Genomic DNA, 16,685 nt, shown 5'->3' on the forward strand with positions numbered 1-16,685 from the left:
ATACATATGCAACTACATTTTCACTAATGCATGTTGCTTTCACTATGTACCTGCAGGTCCAGAGCCTCTTGGTCAGAGATGTCTAGTATCCGGGGCAGTGTGGGCGCTAGGGCGTGGTAGTCCTGCAGCATGGTCAGCAGGTCTGCTATCTGGCGCACCACGATGCCAAACGCGCGGGCTAGCTGACTGCAGGTGGTAGCCATGGTGACGGGAGCCTCAGGGGTTACCGTGGTTACAGCGGTTGTGACTGCAGTAGTACGGCGCAGGTTGGACGGGTCAATGTAGATCAGGTTACTGCCTCCCACCCCTGGGTAGCACACACAAGGACAGTTGGCTTGTTATCAAAATTATAAATATGCATTGATCTGAAACTAAGCAATGTTAATTTTTTATGCATTCATATTTCAGCTTTGCTCTAGAAAGAGGTTTAATGCATTTGCGTTAAGTGTTGTCCAAGATAAGCCTGTTCAGTCTGCACAGGGACGACACTTTCTGCCTAAACTTGATTTTTGTTAAGAATAGACTTGCTATAAACAAAACATGCCATAAAAGTGGACAGTTTCGTCCATGATTAGAAGACAAATTTACACACATGCATTTCTTAAACAAATGGCTAACTACCACAAAAACACGACAGTCTCACAACCAAATCATAATAAACATGACTATTTTTTATATTCGAACAAGAGATGTGTTTGTCAGAAACACAATGACCCCCTACTGCGCCACTTTTATTTTTATATTTTATTTTACGATATCCCTTTAAAAAATATTACCGTAATTACTCTAAGCTTTCGGACACTCGTAAGTTTTCAGACACCCTCTTTTTTAGTCAAAATAATTATTTTTTGTGACTATTAGTTTTCGGACGTACCGGTTTTCCTCCATAATTAATGTCTCTTAATTTTCGGACAGTATATTTTACTGCGCTATTCCACAGATTTCGGCCCTGTTTTCGCTCATCTTGTGACACTTCTATCATGGATTTTTACAACCGGATTAAGGTAATAAAACCTGACAGATGCGTGCCTGAGGGCAATGGACCATTACATTCGCGTAATTGGGTGATTGGGTGAATAACCATGTATACAGTAGAAAGTAATGGATTCACCCAACAGCATTTGAAACAGTGTCGTCCTATTAAGAAAGCAGTGTTTTCTGTTTTTTATTTTTGTTATATATCATTACAGGCAACAGTTAACAAAGCTGCGATGTTCTATTTATTTATATCAAGCAGAAAAAGAAGAATTAATTACAAGAAAATTATGGTACACTGATTTATGGCATTTATTTCAATATAATGATAATATTTGGACGCCTTAATTTTTGTCTCTAAATTTTCGGACACCTGTAATTGTTTTATATTTTTCGTATCTAAATATTCGGACACTAAATTTTTTTATTATTTTTAAGTGTCTGAAAACATAGAGTAATAACGGTACTTCCCTTGTGAAAATGATCTGTAACTGCCAAATGATAAATAGAAATTATCTCCCTTTAAAGCTTGTTACTAATCTTGAATTTGTTTTTTTAACCATTGACCTTCAAGAATGACCTTGACCTTTCACAACTCAAAATGTGCAGCTCCACGAGATACACATGCATGCCAAATATTAAGTTGCTATCTTCAATATTGCAAAAGTTATTGCCAATGTTTAAGTTTTCAGACTGATGGACAGACAGACGTACGGACTGACAGTTCAACTGCTATATGCCACTCTATCGGGGGCATAAAAATAAATCCTGGTATGAATGTGTCTAAATAAACAAACTAAACTAAATAATCTGGTTAAAAACTAATCACAAATGTGCAAGACCATACCACAAATAGTTCCAAAAAAAACAACATAATCATAGTAAGTGAAAATATCAAGTTTATCAAAAAAAGAACTATTTTAAAAGCACATTTAAAACTATAAATTCTAACTTTTACTTTTTGCAGACATTTTTTAAAACAATAACTAAAGCAGTGGTGCTGGTCCTGGGGGTATCTGGAAGTTGCGCAACTTGTGTATATCAGTCAGGACTCTAGTTACGATGTTATTAATTGCTTACCTGCAGATGCAGTGGTGCTGGTGACAGGTATAGCTGGCGGGTTGCGTGCCACTGGTGGTTCCCGCTGGCGTATGGCCCACTGCATCACCTGTGGTGCCTGCAACATGCGTTGGCCCTGGCTCCCTGTACATACACCACTTACAAGTATGAATAATGTGTACATCAGTAGAAAACGAAACCAATCGGGCCCTAAATATTACAGATTTATCAGTTCATATGGCTCACCTACATATTGACATTCAGCATAACAAAGATGACATATATAGTTCATAATCAACTCATATCATAACAGACAATTTGATGACATGGTACCTACATGTATCAGAAATGATTTACGCCCCAAAACATTTGAATTTTAAACACAGTTTTTATAATATAAAATTTGGGAAATTCATGAAACTATTTAAAAAAAATAATGTCATTTAATGTATTATTTAAGTAGACTATTTTGAATAGTCTACAATAAGTATTGTAGCTAAAATAACAACATCATAACAATGGTTTGACTCCCTAGGGAATCCGAACTTTTCTGTTCAAAAGCGCATGCTTTACCTGTTCACAACACAGGCATTAGACAAAATCAGGTACAAATTAGAAGAAACATATTGTTTTGATTTTAATTAAATTGTCCTAGTTTTATGTGTAAACTCGGATGACCGTTCCAGGTAAGGAAATAGAGAAAATAATGCCATATTTCACAATAGTCATTAGCAGTCTAAAATATACCAAAAACCTATGCTTTTGACATCCAACAATGTCTGCTGTACAGGCCCAGGCTATGGTGCTACTGTTTGAGCCTCGTTTTGGAAATATTTAGCTAAATGCATGTGCGTAAAGTGTTGTGCATTCTGCACAAGCAAATCAGGGACAACACTTCCGCTTTTATGGAATTTTTGGGTTAAAGGAATTTTCTTCTAACAGAAAATCAAGGTGGACAGTATTCTCCCTTATTTGGGACAACTCTATGCACGTGCATTTAGCCCGTGTATCCCTGCGCGAGGCCTGTGTACCTGAGTTGGCCCTCCTCTCAAGCTGCTCGTCAAGTGTGGCCAGTTCCTCCAGCTCCTCACTGTCCCCGCCCTCACTCTCGTACTCCTCCTCCTGATTGGACGAGTCACCAGAGTCCGAGAAGTGGGCCAGGCTGCCTAGACCTGAAAAATCGCATTGACTTACACTTTACAAACCAATGATTTTTTATACAATTTAAGGAAAGGGTTTGAACCTTTTGAAATGGGAAAAATGAGGTTGTTTAGACAAAATTTGGGTAATTAAAGTTCCTTTCTTTTGGTAACAAATACTTTAAAATTAAGAATAAAAGTGTTTTCATCATTATATTAACTAAGGTTCAATATTTACAGCTAAATAGGGTAATGGATAAAATGTTTCAATATTTTTTTTTATTGAAACCTTCAAAGGGGAATTTTAAGCATTCATTCAGGAAAAATATATACTTTATGAGATTGAAAATGAGGCTGATTTTTGGCCCAAACTTAACCCCCCCCCCCCCCCCCCTCCAAACAACTCTTGTTTTTACAAGTTCAATTACAACCCTATGAGAGCACCACTTGAGACACTAGGTAGCAGCTCACCTGCATCTGAACCTGCAGTTGCCATGGTGACTGCACTGCGCTGCACGCTGATGTTGTCTTGGTTACTCTGCATGCTCTCACTGTCACTCTCTGACTCTGCCAGCAGGTCGAGGTCCATGTCAGACTCCGCCACGTCGTCCTGCTCCCCGGGCGGGGGGTGATCATGGTCCGAGTGCTCCGACTGTCTGTCCTCCGTGTCCGACTGGTGGTCTTCATTGTTCACCAGCAGGTAACCTCCCACTGGCTCATTCTGTGCACAGTACAAGTATGAGTAAATATGATGTTCAAACTGGGATAACAGGGTTTAATGCATGTGTCATCCAGGATTAGCCTGTGCAGTCCACACATTCTTATCAGGAACGACGCTTTCCGCATCAACTAGATTTTCGTTGAGAAGAGACTTTCATTGCATAAAGTATTCCATAAAAGCAGACAAGCAGAAAGTGTTGTACTTGATAGGGCTAAGGATATTGCACAGGCTAATCTGGGACAACACTCGAGCAACATGCATTAAACCCATTTTTCCCAGAACGCGACTTGTACGAGATTGGAAAAATAGGTTAAATAACTGTTGTCCTTCAAAATTATGTACAACCCAAGCAAACATGTTTCAGCCTACATTTTGTATAACAAACAAATACTGTGCAGCCAGTATTATTTGCGAAGAATATTTGATTGATTGACAAATATTTATGACCAATGTTTAATCAAAATTAAGAATGAAAAGCCAGGGACATTCATATCCAATGTAATCCAAGCTTACATTTTGCGTCTTTTTCACAATCAAGATAAATCCAATTATAAGTATTACACCATGTAGAGTACATAAATCTGTGTTCTTAACTGACACAAGACATTTGCTGTAAAACATTAATGAAGTAGAGCTGTATAGATAGTGCTGACTGTTAACACTTTTATTACCAATTGTGATTTTCAGGGATGTTGCAGTTAAAAAATGATAATTCGCTTGCAGTCATTATATCATATGATATTAGCCAATAAAGGTAAGATAGTCCTAAGTTTGGCAATGATTGTAATAGAATAAGACAAATTGGAAGTTGGCTTCGTCGCTTCAAAAATACCTTAACAGTCATTCAGAACCACTCATCCCCAATACACATGTACATAACACTGAACTAGTTAATCTGCATGCAATAAGAATAGCCAGTTACTATAACCTCATAAAAATGGACTAGTTGATTTGCATATGATAAACAGGGCCCACATACTGCTAGTGACTCCCAAGTCACCTGCTTTACCAATCGCGATTTAATGCAAACAACTGTAACTTACCAAATTGGAAAATAAACCATGCACATTTTTATTTATTTTTTTCAAAATCATAATCATCAAATTTAGGTGTTGAAGATATCATAGTTTTTTTTAAACAACAAAACTTCATGCTTACGAAAATAAATGATTTCCCTGTATGTTGCGTTAGTTTTCCTTCCAAACGTTCACTGACCTCTAGGTCCAAACGTTCACTGACCTCTAGGTCCAAATGTTCACTGATCTCTAGGTTCAAACGTTCACTGACCTCTAGGTCCATGTCTGCTGGCAGTATCTCATCCTCCTCCCTTTCCTCCTGCCCCTCCCTGTCCCGTATCCCTCGCTGGGGCACACTGTGGGTCATGTACGACACAGACTTGGGCCCGGTCTCCTCCCCAACGCCAGACTTGGGAGCCAGCGGCTCAACACTGAAGATCTCTTCACATCCCTGCAATGGAAACACAGCATGGTACGTGGGCTTGGTGAGGTACAACAAGCTTGGAAATCACAACATTTTAACAACTGACTGCAAGTTTAGCAACTATCTGTTTAAGATTTTTCATATATTGAAGATCTTTCAAGTAATAGCCTTTGAATTTTACCCTATTAACTACACCTCCTTAATGTTGTAAACCAGTGGTTTATTGAGACATACAAACCAGTACAAAATGTGTGTGTAAGAAATCGCTGAAGAGGTTATCAAATCCTATCTAGTGAAAGGACACAGTCAGCCGTGCTCTAGAAAAACTGGACTGGACTTAAGGAATGTGCAGAGGCTTATCAGGATGACACAGTCTGCTTTTTTGGTATTTCTTGTTTAAAGGAAGTCTCTTCTTAGCAACTATACAGCCTGGGACAACTAATCTGGGACAACACTTTGCTAACATGCTTCAAACCACATTTCAAAGTCTCATATTTAGTGACAAGGAAACAGTATACTATGTGCTAGAGACCTGTATAGCCTCCAGGTTGGCTGAGACGAGAGAGAAGGGCGCGGTGGGTCTGGCAGCCCCCAGTCTGACAGGGGCTATCAGGGAGTTGGCCACCTCGCACAGCTCCTCTATGGCGATGTTAATGAGGGCCTGGAACACACGCTTGCACTTCACCAGGGGCTGGCACGTAGAAACACCTGGGCTGCAACACAAGGGATTGGGTGCCATATACACCACATACAGGCAGCAGATAACAACATAATAACAGATGGCAGATGTTCCAGTCATGCATTGTAGGTCAAGCATGATACAATTGATTTGCAGAAATGTTAAACGGGTCTTACGATTAACGATAATGTGCCTAAAAGTTCTACATATTCTTGGGGCAAACACATTGTTAACATTTGAGAATGTTCCATAATGTGCCATTATTTAGAAAATTATACAAATTAAAGCCACCTTGAGACAAAATATGGACATGTGTTTTTCTTTGCTTACACAAACAATAAAATTGGGAATATTTTTAACATTATATTTACTCATAAGGTTCAACTCATAAGAGCTTCAGAGGGAGATGAACTGAATATTTGGATTTATTGTTAAGTTTACTTTGAAAAAGAAGGAATTTGAGGCAATAATTTGTGAACAATATATACTTTCTTGATTGGAAAAAAGAGCTGACAAAAAAACACACACTGAACAAGTCAATTTTTGACATGCACAATATGAAAATTGTAAATCTATCAAATCTAACCTTTTTTTCTTCCCAGAGTTAGGAGTCATTTCCACATTGAGGACAACAAATATCCTGGCAACGGAGCGTATAAACCTGCGGGCCACATTTTTAGCCTCCACTTTACGCCCGGGAGCATTCTCGTTCTTCATTTCCCGAATGAGTGTCGTCAGTAATGTGTCCAACATCTGTAACAGGGACATCAAATATACTCAAAGCAGAATAATGTATGGTTATAATGTACAATTCAACTGACAACAAACTAATGGCGGCCTCTCTAATAAAACTTGCCCTGTGCATGTTTTGAAAAGGTGGACTAAAAATAAATGTACAGGTTAAATAAGACGAGTCAAATATCTCCATAAGTTAACAAGATGTGTTTGTGAAACACAATGTCCCCCTATATGATGTTTGACCTTGAAGGATGACCTTGACCTTGTGAAGGATGACCTTGACCTTTCACCACTCAAAATGTGCAGCTCTATGAGATACACATGCATGCCAAATATCAAGTTGCTATCTTCAATATTGCAAAAGTATTCATAAAATAAGCGATTTGGGCCACATACATTTGACCTCTGACCTTGAAGGATGACCTTGACCTTGACCTTTTACCACTCAAAATGTGCAGCTCCATGAGATGCACATGCATGCCAAATATCAAGTTGCTATCTTCAATATTGCAAAAGTATTTATAAAATAAGCGATTTGGGCCACATATATTTGACCTCTGACCTTTAAGGATGACCTTGACCTTGACCTTTCACCACTCAAAATGTGCAGCTCCATGAGATACACATGCATGCCAAATATCAAGTTGCTATCTTCAATATTGCAAAAGTATTCATAAAATGAGTGATTTTGGCCACATATATTTGACCTCTGACCTTGAAGGATGACCTTGACCTTGACCTTTCACCACTCAAAATGTGCAGCTTCATGAGATACACATGCATGCCAAATATGAAGTTGCTATCTTCAATATAGCAAAAGTTATTGCAAAATGTTAAAGTTGGCGCAAACAGACCAACAGACCAACAGACAGGGCAAAAACAATATGTCCCCCACTACTATAGTGGGGGACATAAAAATATATTAGTTCAGAAATTATAGTCAAACTTGATTGTCTTTTTAAAATAGTTGTTTAGCATGTTGTCAGCATACAAACTTCTTGTCAATCTTCTGTAGGCATAACATTGTTAGAACATTGACCATTTTGTTACAATGAAACCAGTTATTTTTATCAGATTTAGATGGAACTGTGTATTCTAAACATGTTCAAGTAAGGCATTGGTTTTGAAGTCATTAATAAATTATTATAACATCAATAGCTTTAAAGTAAAAAACAGAAAAATGTAAATGTAGGATTCATAGCATTTTGGTAGACAAGTGAAAATTTAGTGCAAAAGCAGGGTAGAAACCAATTGCAGATTAAATTCATCATTTCAAATCATTTAAAAATCGTGTTTTTTCATGAACTGTGATTGCTTATATCACACAAGAGCATGGTCAACTCCATGCAAAATCAAAATGGTTTACATGAAAATCAGATGTTTCAAATCCTAATGACAAACCTCAATTGTGATACACTTGAAAGTAAATATCTATTTACATTTACACTTCATACAAACATATTTTCTACAATGGTGCATGAGCCTGGTTCTTAGACAACTGGACTGAATGCATGTGCATAAAGTATCGTTCCAGATTAGTCCGTGCAGGTTGCAAAGGCTTATCACGGAAGACATTCGTTTGAAAGACATTATGGAATCTTTCGTTTAAAGGAAGCAAACAAAAATCTAGATTAAGCAAACAAAAATTAGGTTTTATCGGTTATCCCTGATTAGCCTGTGCAAACTGCACAAGCTAATCTTTGGTAGCATATTTTGCACATGCATAAAACCCAGTTTTCCCAAAACAAGGCTCATAAGGTATATCATAATTCATACCAAATATTTCTTCCTCACCTCAATAGAGCACTTGACCAGGAGACAGTGAGTGAACTTGTCCAGCCTGGCTGTGAAGGTTCTCACCTCAATGGAGCACTTGACCAGGACACAGTCAGTGAACTTGTCCAGCCTAGCTGTGCAGGTACTCACCTCAATGGAGCACTTGACCAGGAGACATTGTGTGAACTTGTCCAGCCTTGCTGTGCAGGTACTCACCTCAATGGAGCACTTGACCAGGAGACAGTGTGTGAACTTGTCCAGCCTGGCTGTCCAGGTACTCACCCCAATGGAGCACTTGACCTGGAGACAGTGTGTGAACTTGTCCAGCCTGGCTGTGAAGGTTCTCACCTCAATGGAGCACTTGACCAGGAGACAGTGGGTGAACTTGTCCAGCCTGGCTGTCCAGGTACTCACCTCAATGGAGCACTTGACCAGAAGACAGTGTGTGAACTTGTCCAGCCTGGCTATCCAGGTACTCACATCAACGGAGCACTTGACCAGGAGACAGTGTGTGAACTTGTCCAGCCTGGCTGTGAAGGTTCTCACCTCAATGGAGCACTTGACCAGGAGACAGTGACTGAACTTGTCCAGCCTGGCTGTCCAGGTACTCACCTCAATGGAGCAGTTAACCAGGAGACAGTGTGTGAACTTGTCCAGCCTGGCTGTGAAGGTACTCACCCCAATGGAGCACTTGACCAGGAGACAGTGACTGAACTTGTCCAGCCTGGCTGTGCAGGTACTCACCTCAGTGGAGCAGTTAACCAGGAGACAGTGTGTGAACTTGTCCAGCCTGGCTGTCCAGGTACTCACCTCGTAGAGCACTTGACTAGGAGATAGTGTGTGAACTTGTCCAGTCTGGCTTGTACAGGTACTCACCTCAATGGAGCACTTGACCAGGAGACAATGTGTAAACTTGTCCAGCCTGGCTGTGCAGGTACTCACCTCAATGGAGCACTTAACCAGGAGACAGTGTGTGACCTTGTCCAGCCTGGCAGTCTAGGTACTCACCTCAATGGGGCACTTGACCAGGAAACAGTGTGTGAACTTGTCCAGCCTGGCCATCTAGTTACTCACCTCTGGCTGTGCAGGTACTCACCTCAATGGAGCACTTGACCAGGAGACATTGTTAGAACTTGTCCAGCCTGGCTGTGCAGGTACTCACCTCAATGGAGCACTTGACCAGGAGACAGTGTGTGAACTTGTCCAGCCTGGCCATCTAGGTACTCACCTCAATGGAGCACTTGACCAGGAGACAGTGTGTGAACTTGTCCAGCCTGGCTGTGCCACTCTGACTCTCCAGGTAGAGCTGCTCCTCGTACATCACGTCCTGCCCCGGCCCTCCCGCCCGCCGCTGCCTCACCCCACACTGCAGCATGGCCTTTACCGCCGGCCAGTCATTGAGGATACGCTCCAGGGCTCGACGACTGAACTTGGGTGGCTCCAAGTCATGGTCTGGCATCTCTATGTCTGCAGGATGGGGGTCATGGGAATTAGTACCACAAGGAAGGGGTGAATGAGCTAGTGAACTTCGTTCTGGGAAAATTGATCTTTATGCAGGTGTGTGGTTTTCACAGGCTAATCTGGGACAACACTAGGGCTTAACTTGATATTTGTTAAGTAGATACTTCCTTTTAACAAAATAACCATAAAAACACTAAGTGTATTCCCTGATTAGTCTGTGCACACTGTACAGGCTCATCTGGGACAACACTACACAGGCTCAAGTAATGGCAATGTTGCAAGAAGTTGCAAATAAAAACAATGTGACAGTGAAATGATCAAGTGACAACTGAATTTAAGAGGTCTCTAAGCATGTAAATAATCTATCTTTACAAGAAGTAAAAAGTGATCAAAGAAAATGACAAATCCAAACAATAGATACCTGCTTTGAAAGTAACAGCAACAAAATAAAAATAAAAAGCTGCAAATTGAAATGTTTTAATACTCATGGAGTGCATTCTCCCATATATGAATCAAGCCATGATAATTCTCCACCTAAACTTTTACTTTACTGGTTAGATACGTATTTTTTAAGCGACTGTAGTCCCTTGGAAAATAAATTAAATTAATGACCTTCTATACTAGATTCAAGTAATAAAGGCTTCATATCCAACCCTTAGATACTGATAAGCAGCAAACAGCATCAAACCTGAACAAACTGCAAGTTACTCGCAGGCCGTTCTGGTTTATGCATGTTGCATATTGCCGTTCTGACTTTTCTTCTGAGCAAGAAAGAGTTAAAGCAGCTTGTAGTTACCTAGGTCATTGTTGGGCACCTTTCTCTTAGGCAGGGCAGATGTGACACAGGACCTGTTGGGTCTGTATTGACGCTGCTCTATCACCTGCCGACCCACTGTCTGTACCAGGAACAGCAGGATGTTCTCACCCCTGAAATACAACAAATTAGCCATTTTAAAATGTAAGCAGTGCTCCAGAAAAACAAGGTTCAACTCATGTCTGTAAAGTGTTGTCCCAGATTAGCCATGTGTGTAAAGTGTTGCCCCAGATTAGCCATGTGTGTAAAGTGTTGTCCCAGATAAGCAATTTTTGTAAGTGTTGTCCCAGATAAGCCATATTTGTAAAGTGTTGTCCCAGATGAGCCATATTTGTAAAGTGTTGTCCCAGATAAGCCATGTGTGTAAAGTGTTGTCCCAGATGAGCCATGTGTGTAAAGTGTTGTCCCAGTTTAGCCATGTGTGTAAAGTGTTGTCCCAGATAAGCCATTTTTGTAAAGTGTTGTCCCAGATTAGCCATGTGTGTAAAGTGTTGTCCCAGATAAGCCATATTTGTAAAGTGTTGTCCCAGATGAGCCATGTGTGTAAAGTGTTGTCCCAGATTAGCAATATGTGTAAAGTGTTGTCCCAGATTAGCAATTTGTGTAAAGTGTTGTCCCAGATTAGCCCGTGAAGTCTCTATTCTGTCTGTTTTCTAAAACCTTTTCTGTTTTAATGATATTTTTCTTTTGTTGGGAGTCTCTTCTTAGCTATATCCAGTTTAGGCGGAAAGTTTCGTCTCTTATTAGCCTGTGCAGACTGCATAGGCTTATCTGGGACAATTTTTATACATGTGCATTAATCCTTTTTTCCCAGAGCAAAATTAATATAAAGTAAGAATCACGGAATCACATAAAATATTTGAATAATAAAAATTACTTTAAAACTTTTTTGTTTTTCAAATATATTCCTAACTTTTGATTTTTTAATAAGAATTATAGTTTTAGAGAAGTTTGTGCCATTCTTAGCCCCCTACTACTAGAATTCCATGCCTCCTTAGGTTGGCAAATACACAGGATTGGTGTCAAATATCAACCACAGTCTCTTATGAAAGTATAATGTACCTGCTGTTGGTGAGTGTGACCAGGTCGGTCTCCACCAGCAGTCTGTTGAGTAGGTCCAGTCTGGGTCCCTGCTGACCCGCAATGAGGGCCTTGCACTTGCAGCGCTCCCAGCAGTCACAGTACGCTGTTGGGGAGGTACGCTTCAGTCTGAACACATTAACAGGCTTAACATGAACAATGTGAAGGTACGCTTCAGTCTGAACACACAAACAGGCTGAACTTGAGCAATGTGGAGGTACGCTTCAGTCTGAACACACAAACAGGCTAAACATGAGCAATGTGAAGGTACGCTTCAGTCTGAACACACAAACAGGCTGAACTTGAGCAATGTGGAGGTACGCTTCGGTCTGAACACACAAACAGGCTGAACTTGAGCAATGTGGAGGTACGCTTCAGTCTGAACACACAAACAGGCTGAACATGAGCAATCTGGAGGTACTCTTCAGTCTGAACACACAAACAGGCTGAACTTGAGCAATGTGGAGGTACGCTTCAGTCTGAACACACAAACAGGCTAAACATGAGCAATGTGGAGGTACGCTTCAGTCTAAACACATACAGGCTGAACTTGAGCAATGTGGAGGTACGCTTCAGTCTGAACACACAAACAGGCTGAACTTGAGCAATGTGGAGGTACGCTTCAGTCTAAACACACAAACAGGCTGAACTTGAGCAATGTGGAGGTACGCTTCAGTCTAAACACATACAGGCTGAACTTGAGCAATGTGGAGGTACGCTTCAGTCTGTACACACAAACAGGCTGAACTTGAGCAATGTGGAGGTACGCTTCAGTCTTAACGCACAAACAGGCTGAACTTGAGCAATGTGGAGGTACGCTTCAGTCTGTACACACAAACAGGCTGAACTTGAGCATTGTGGAGGTACGCTTCAGTCTGAACACACAAACAAGCTGAACTTGAGCAATGTGGAGTTACGCTTCAGTCTGTACACACAAACAGGCTGAACTTGAGCAATGTGGAGGTACGCTTCAGTCAGAACACACAAACAGGCTGAACTTGAGCAATGTGGAGGTTCGCTTCAGTCTGTAAACACAAACAGGCTGAACCTGAGCAATGTGGAGGTACGCTTCAGTCTGAACACACAAACAGGCTGAACTTGAGCAATGTGGAGGTACGCTTCAGTCTGAACACACAAACAGGCTGAACTTGAGCAATGTGGAGGTACGCTTCAGTCTGAACACACAAACAGGCTGAACTTGAGCAATGTGGAGGTATCCTTCAGTCTGAACACACAAACAGGCTGAACTTGAGCAATGTGGAGATACACTTCAGTCTGAACACACAAACAGGCTGAACTTGAGCAATGTGGAGGTACGCTTCAGTCTGAACACACAAACAGGCTGAACTTGAGCAATGTGGAGGTACACTTCAGTCTAAACACACAAACAGGCTGAACTTGAGCAATGTGGAGGTACGCTTCAGTCTGAACACACAAACAGGCTGAACTTGAGCAATGTGGAGGTACGCTTCAGTCTGAACACACAAACAGGCTGAACTTGAGCAATGTGGAGGTACGCTTCAGTCTGAACACACAAACAGGCTGAACTTGAGCAATGTGGAGGTACGCTTCAGTCTGAACACACAAACAGGCTAAACATGAGCAATGTGGAGGTACGCTTCAGTCTAAACACATACAGGCTGAACTTGAGCAATGTGGAGGTACGCTTCAGTCTGAACACACAAACAGGCTGAACTTGAGCAATGTGGAGGTACGCTTCAGTCTGAACACACAAACAGGCTGAACTTGAGCAATGTGGAGGTACACTTCAGTCTGAACACACAAACAGGCTGAACTTGAGCAATGTGGAGGTACGCTTCAGTCGGAACACACAAACAGGCTATACATGAGCAATGTGAAGGTACGCTTCAGTCTGAACACACAAACTGGCTGAACTTGAGCAATGTGGAGGTATGCTTCAGTCTGAACACACAAACAGGCTGAACTTTAGCAATGTGGAGGCACGCTTCAGTCTGAACACACAAACAGGCTGAACTTGAGCAATGTGGAGGTACACTTAAGTCTGAACACACAAACAGGCTGAACTTGAGCAATGTGGAGGTACGCTTCAGTCTGAACAAAACAGGCTGAACTTGAGCAATGTGGAGGTACGCTTCAGTCTGAACACACAAACAGGCTAATCATGAGCAATGTGAAGGTACGCTTCAGTCTGAACACACAAACAGGCTGAACTTGAGCAATGTGGAGGTACGCTTCAGTCTGTACACACAAACAGGCTGAAATTAAGCAATGTGGAGGTACGCTTCAGTCTGAACACACAAACAGGCTGAACTTGAGCAATGTGGAGGTACGCTTCAGTCTGAACACACAAACAGGCTGAACTTGAGCAATGTGGAGGTTCGCTTCAGTCTTAACACACAAACAGGCTGAACATGAGCAATCTGGAGGTACGCTTCAGTCTGAACACACAAACAGGCTGAACTAGAGCAATGTGGAGGTACGCGTTAGTCTGAACACACAAACAGGCTAAACTTGAGCAATGTGGAGGTACGCTTCAGTCTAAACACATACAGGCTGAACTTGAGCAATGTGGAGGTACGCTTCAGTCTGTACACACAAACAGGCTGAACTTGAGCAATGTGGAGGTACACTTCAGTCTTAACACACAAACAGGCTGAACTTGAGCAATGTGGAGGTACGCTTCAGTCTGAACACACAAAACAGGCTGAACTTGAGCAATGTGGAGGTACGCTTCAGTCTGAACACACAAACAGGCTGAACTTGAGCAATGTGGAGGTACGCTTCAGTCTGAACACACAAACAGGCTGAACTTGAGCAATGTGGAGGTACGCTTCAGTCTGAACACACAAACAGGCTGAACTTGAGCAATGTGGAGGTACGCTTCAGTCTGAACACACAAACAGGCTGAACTTGAGCAATGTGGAGGTACGCTTCAGTCTGAACACACAAACAGGCTAAACATGAGCAATGTGGAGGTACGCTTCAGTCTTAACACACAAACAGGCTGAACTTGAGCAATGTGGAGGTACGCTTCAGTCTGAACACACAAACAGGCTGAACTTGAGCAATGTAAGGTACACTTCAGTCTGAACACACAAACAGGCTGAACTTGAGCAATGTAAGGTACGCTTCAGTCTGAACACACAAACAGGCTGAACTTGAGCAATGTGGAGGTACGCTTCAGTCTGAACACACAAACAGGCTAAACATGAGCCACACTCTGGAGGGAACATGGGGCTTAATGCAAGTTAGTTAGGTGTTGTCCCAGACTAGCTTGTGCTAGTCTGGGATGACACTTTCAGCCTAAATTTTTTTACTGCTTTCTTTCTCACTTTCATAGCAAAGCAGCAAATAAGTCAGTCTAGTCAAGTGACTAGTGTGACTGCTATGCTCTTAACTACAGTTTCACCATGATTAATATTCCCTGTATTACGTATGAGTCACAACATTGTTATTTGAGAGAAAAATACCAAAAGAGAATGCTTAATGCGTGATGCACTTCAGAATTGTTCTAATATTGAAATGCTTTCATGAGGCAATTTGGTAAACTGTACACTGTATTTAAAGTAAGTAATGCTGAAACGGAGAAAAACTCTGTTGGTTTTTTTTAGCAGGAAGAAAAGTACAAAGAATGAAAAAACAACATTCACATCAACAGCATTAAAACTTATCTGTCTACTATTTGTTGTCAACTAAAAACAGAATATTTGGAAATAAACAGGGTGTGGGCGTGGTACTGTTAAACGGTTCAGATGGGCTGCTTCTATACACACAACCTGTATGTTCTCAGACTACATTTGTATGACCAAACCACTGTCTGATATAGCAAACAAATGTGCCACGCTCTGCAGGATAACTGGGCTTAATGCATGTGCCTAAAGTGTTGTCCCTGATCAGCCTGTGCAGTCCGGATAAGGATAATCAGGGATGGCACTTCACACCTTAACTGGATTTTAGTTTACAAAAGACTTTCTTTAAAACAGAAACAACATAAATTGGAAAGTGTCGTCCCAGGTTGCCTGTATGGCTACACAGGCTAATGATGGGGGACACTTAACACACATGCATTAAGCCCAGTTCCCCACAGTGAGGCTCAAAAGGCCAGATAAGGGAGCTCCAGCCAGTGACCTACTTGCAGTCATGTCCCTTGTGGCAGACTCGAGCACACTCTGTACAGCAGCACAGGGAACCCATCAGGCCACATGTGCGGCACTCAAAGATGTCCTGCAAACAAGCAAAGTGAATGTTCACAAGCAATACAAATTTTTAAAGTACATTTCATTTTAATTATTAAATACTTACCTGTTATCTCTAGCTAATCCCTTTCCAGGGAGTTAATTATCTGCAAAACTTTAAGCGCTGGGAATCATCCACCTCTAATAAAGAAAACAAAGTCAGGTTAAACATAGTACAAAGTAACCTAACCGGAAATCAAGAACAACAATTAATCGTTTTTTACAAAAACATAAAATGACGATGAGCGGGGTGGGAGGTGGGACTTACCGATAACAGGTAAGTATTTAATAATTAAAATGAATTTTACTTTAAAAATTTGTTTTAATATCATAAATACATACCAGTTATCTCTAGCTGATTTTGCAGCTGCAGCGGGAAGGTTCGCATATTTTTCCCATCACAGCAGAACCCATATTTAGGGTTTTCAGCCAGATATAGTAGATCATGTCCTCAGATTATCTTCTTCAGTACCATATTGTATGTACTTAATTCTCGGATGGCCTAGAGTACTTACGCCATAGAAAAAATTACAGTGTGAGCCTCAACAAGAGGACCCAACATATACAAATTGTCTTGTTGGCACTC

At 41.2% G+C, this 16,685-nt stretch overlaps 1 protein-coding gene across 1 annotated transcript in view; it reads right to left on the minus strand.

Moving 5' to 3' along the window:
• Window positions 1-16,685, minus strand: part of LOC127864547 (E3 ubiquitin-protein ligase UBR5-like) — a 128,453-nt gene that overhangs the window by 57,447 nt on the left and 54,321 nt on the right. Inside the window, 11 exon segments of the mRNA XM_052404269.1 lie at window positions 51-307; window positions 2,056-2,178; window positions 3,066-3,206; window positions 3,645-3,894; window positions 5,182-5,361; window positions 5,867-6,047; window positions 6,600-6,766; window positions 9,756-9,994; window positions 10,785-10,915; window positions 11,865-12,011; window positions 15,997-16,088. Of these exon segments, the coding sequence (XP_052260229.1) occupies window positions 51-307; window positions 2,056-2,178; window positions 3,066-3,206; window positions 3,645-3,894; window positions 5,182-5,361; window positions 5,867-6,047; window positions 6,600-6,766; window positions 9,756-9,994; window positions 10,785-10,915; window positions 11,865-12,011; window positions 15,997-16,088 (1,908 nt within the window).

The sequence above is a fragment of the Dreissena polymorpha genome, chromosome 1, assembly GCF_020536995.1.
Source record: "Dreissena polymorpha isolate Duluth1 chromosome 1, UMN_Dpol_1.0, whole genome shotgun sequence".
In the NCBI taxonomy this organism is placed as follows: domain Eukaryota; kingdom Metazoa; phylum Mollusca; class Bivalvia; order Myida; family Dreissenidae; genus Dreissena; species Dreissena polymorpha.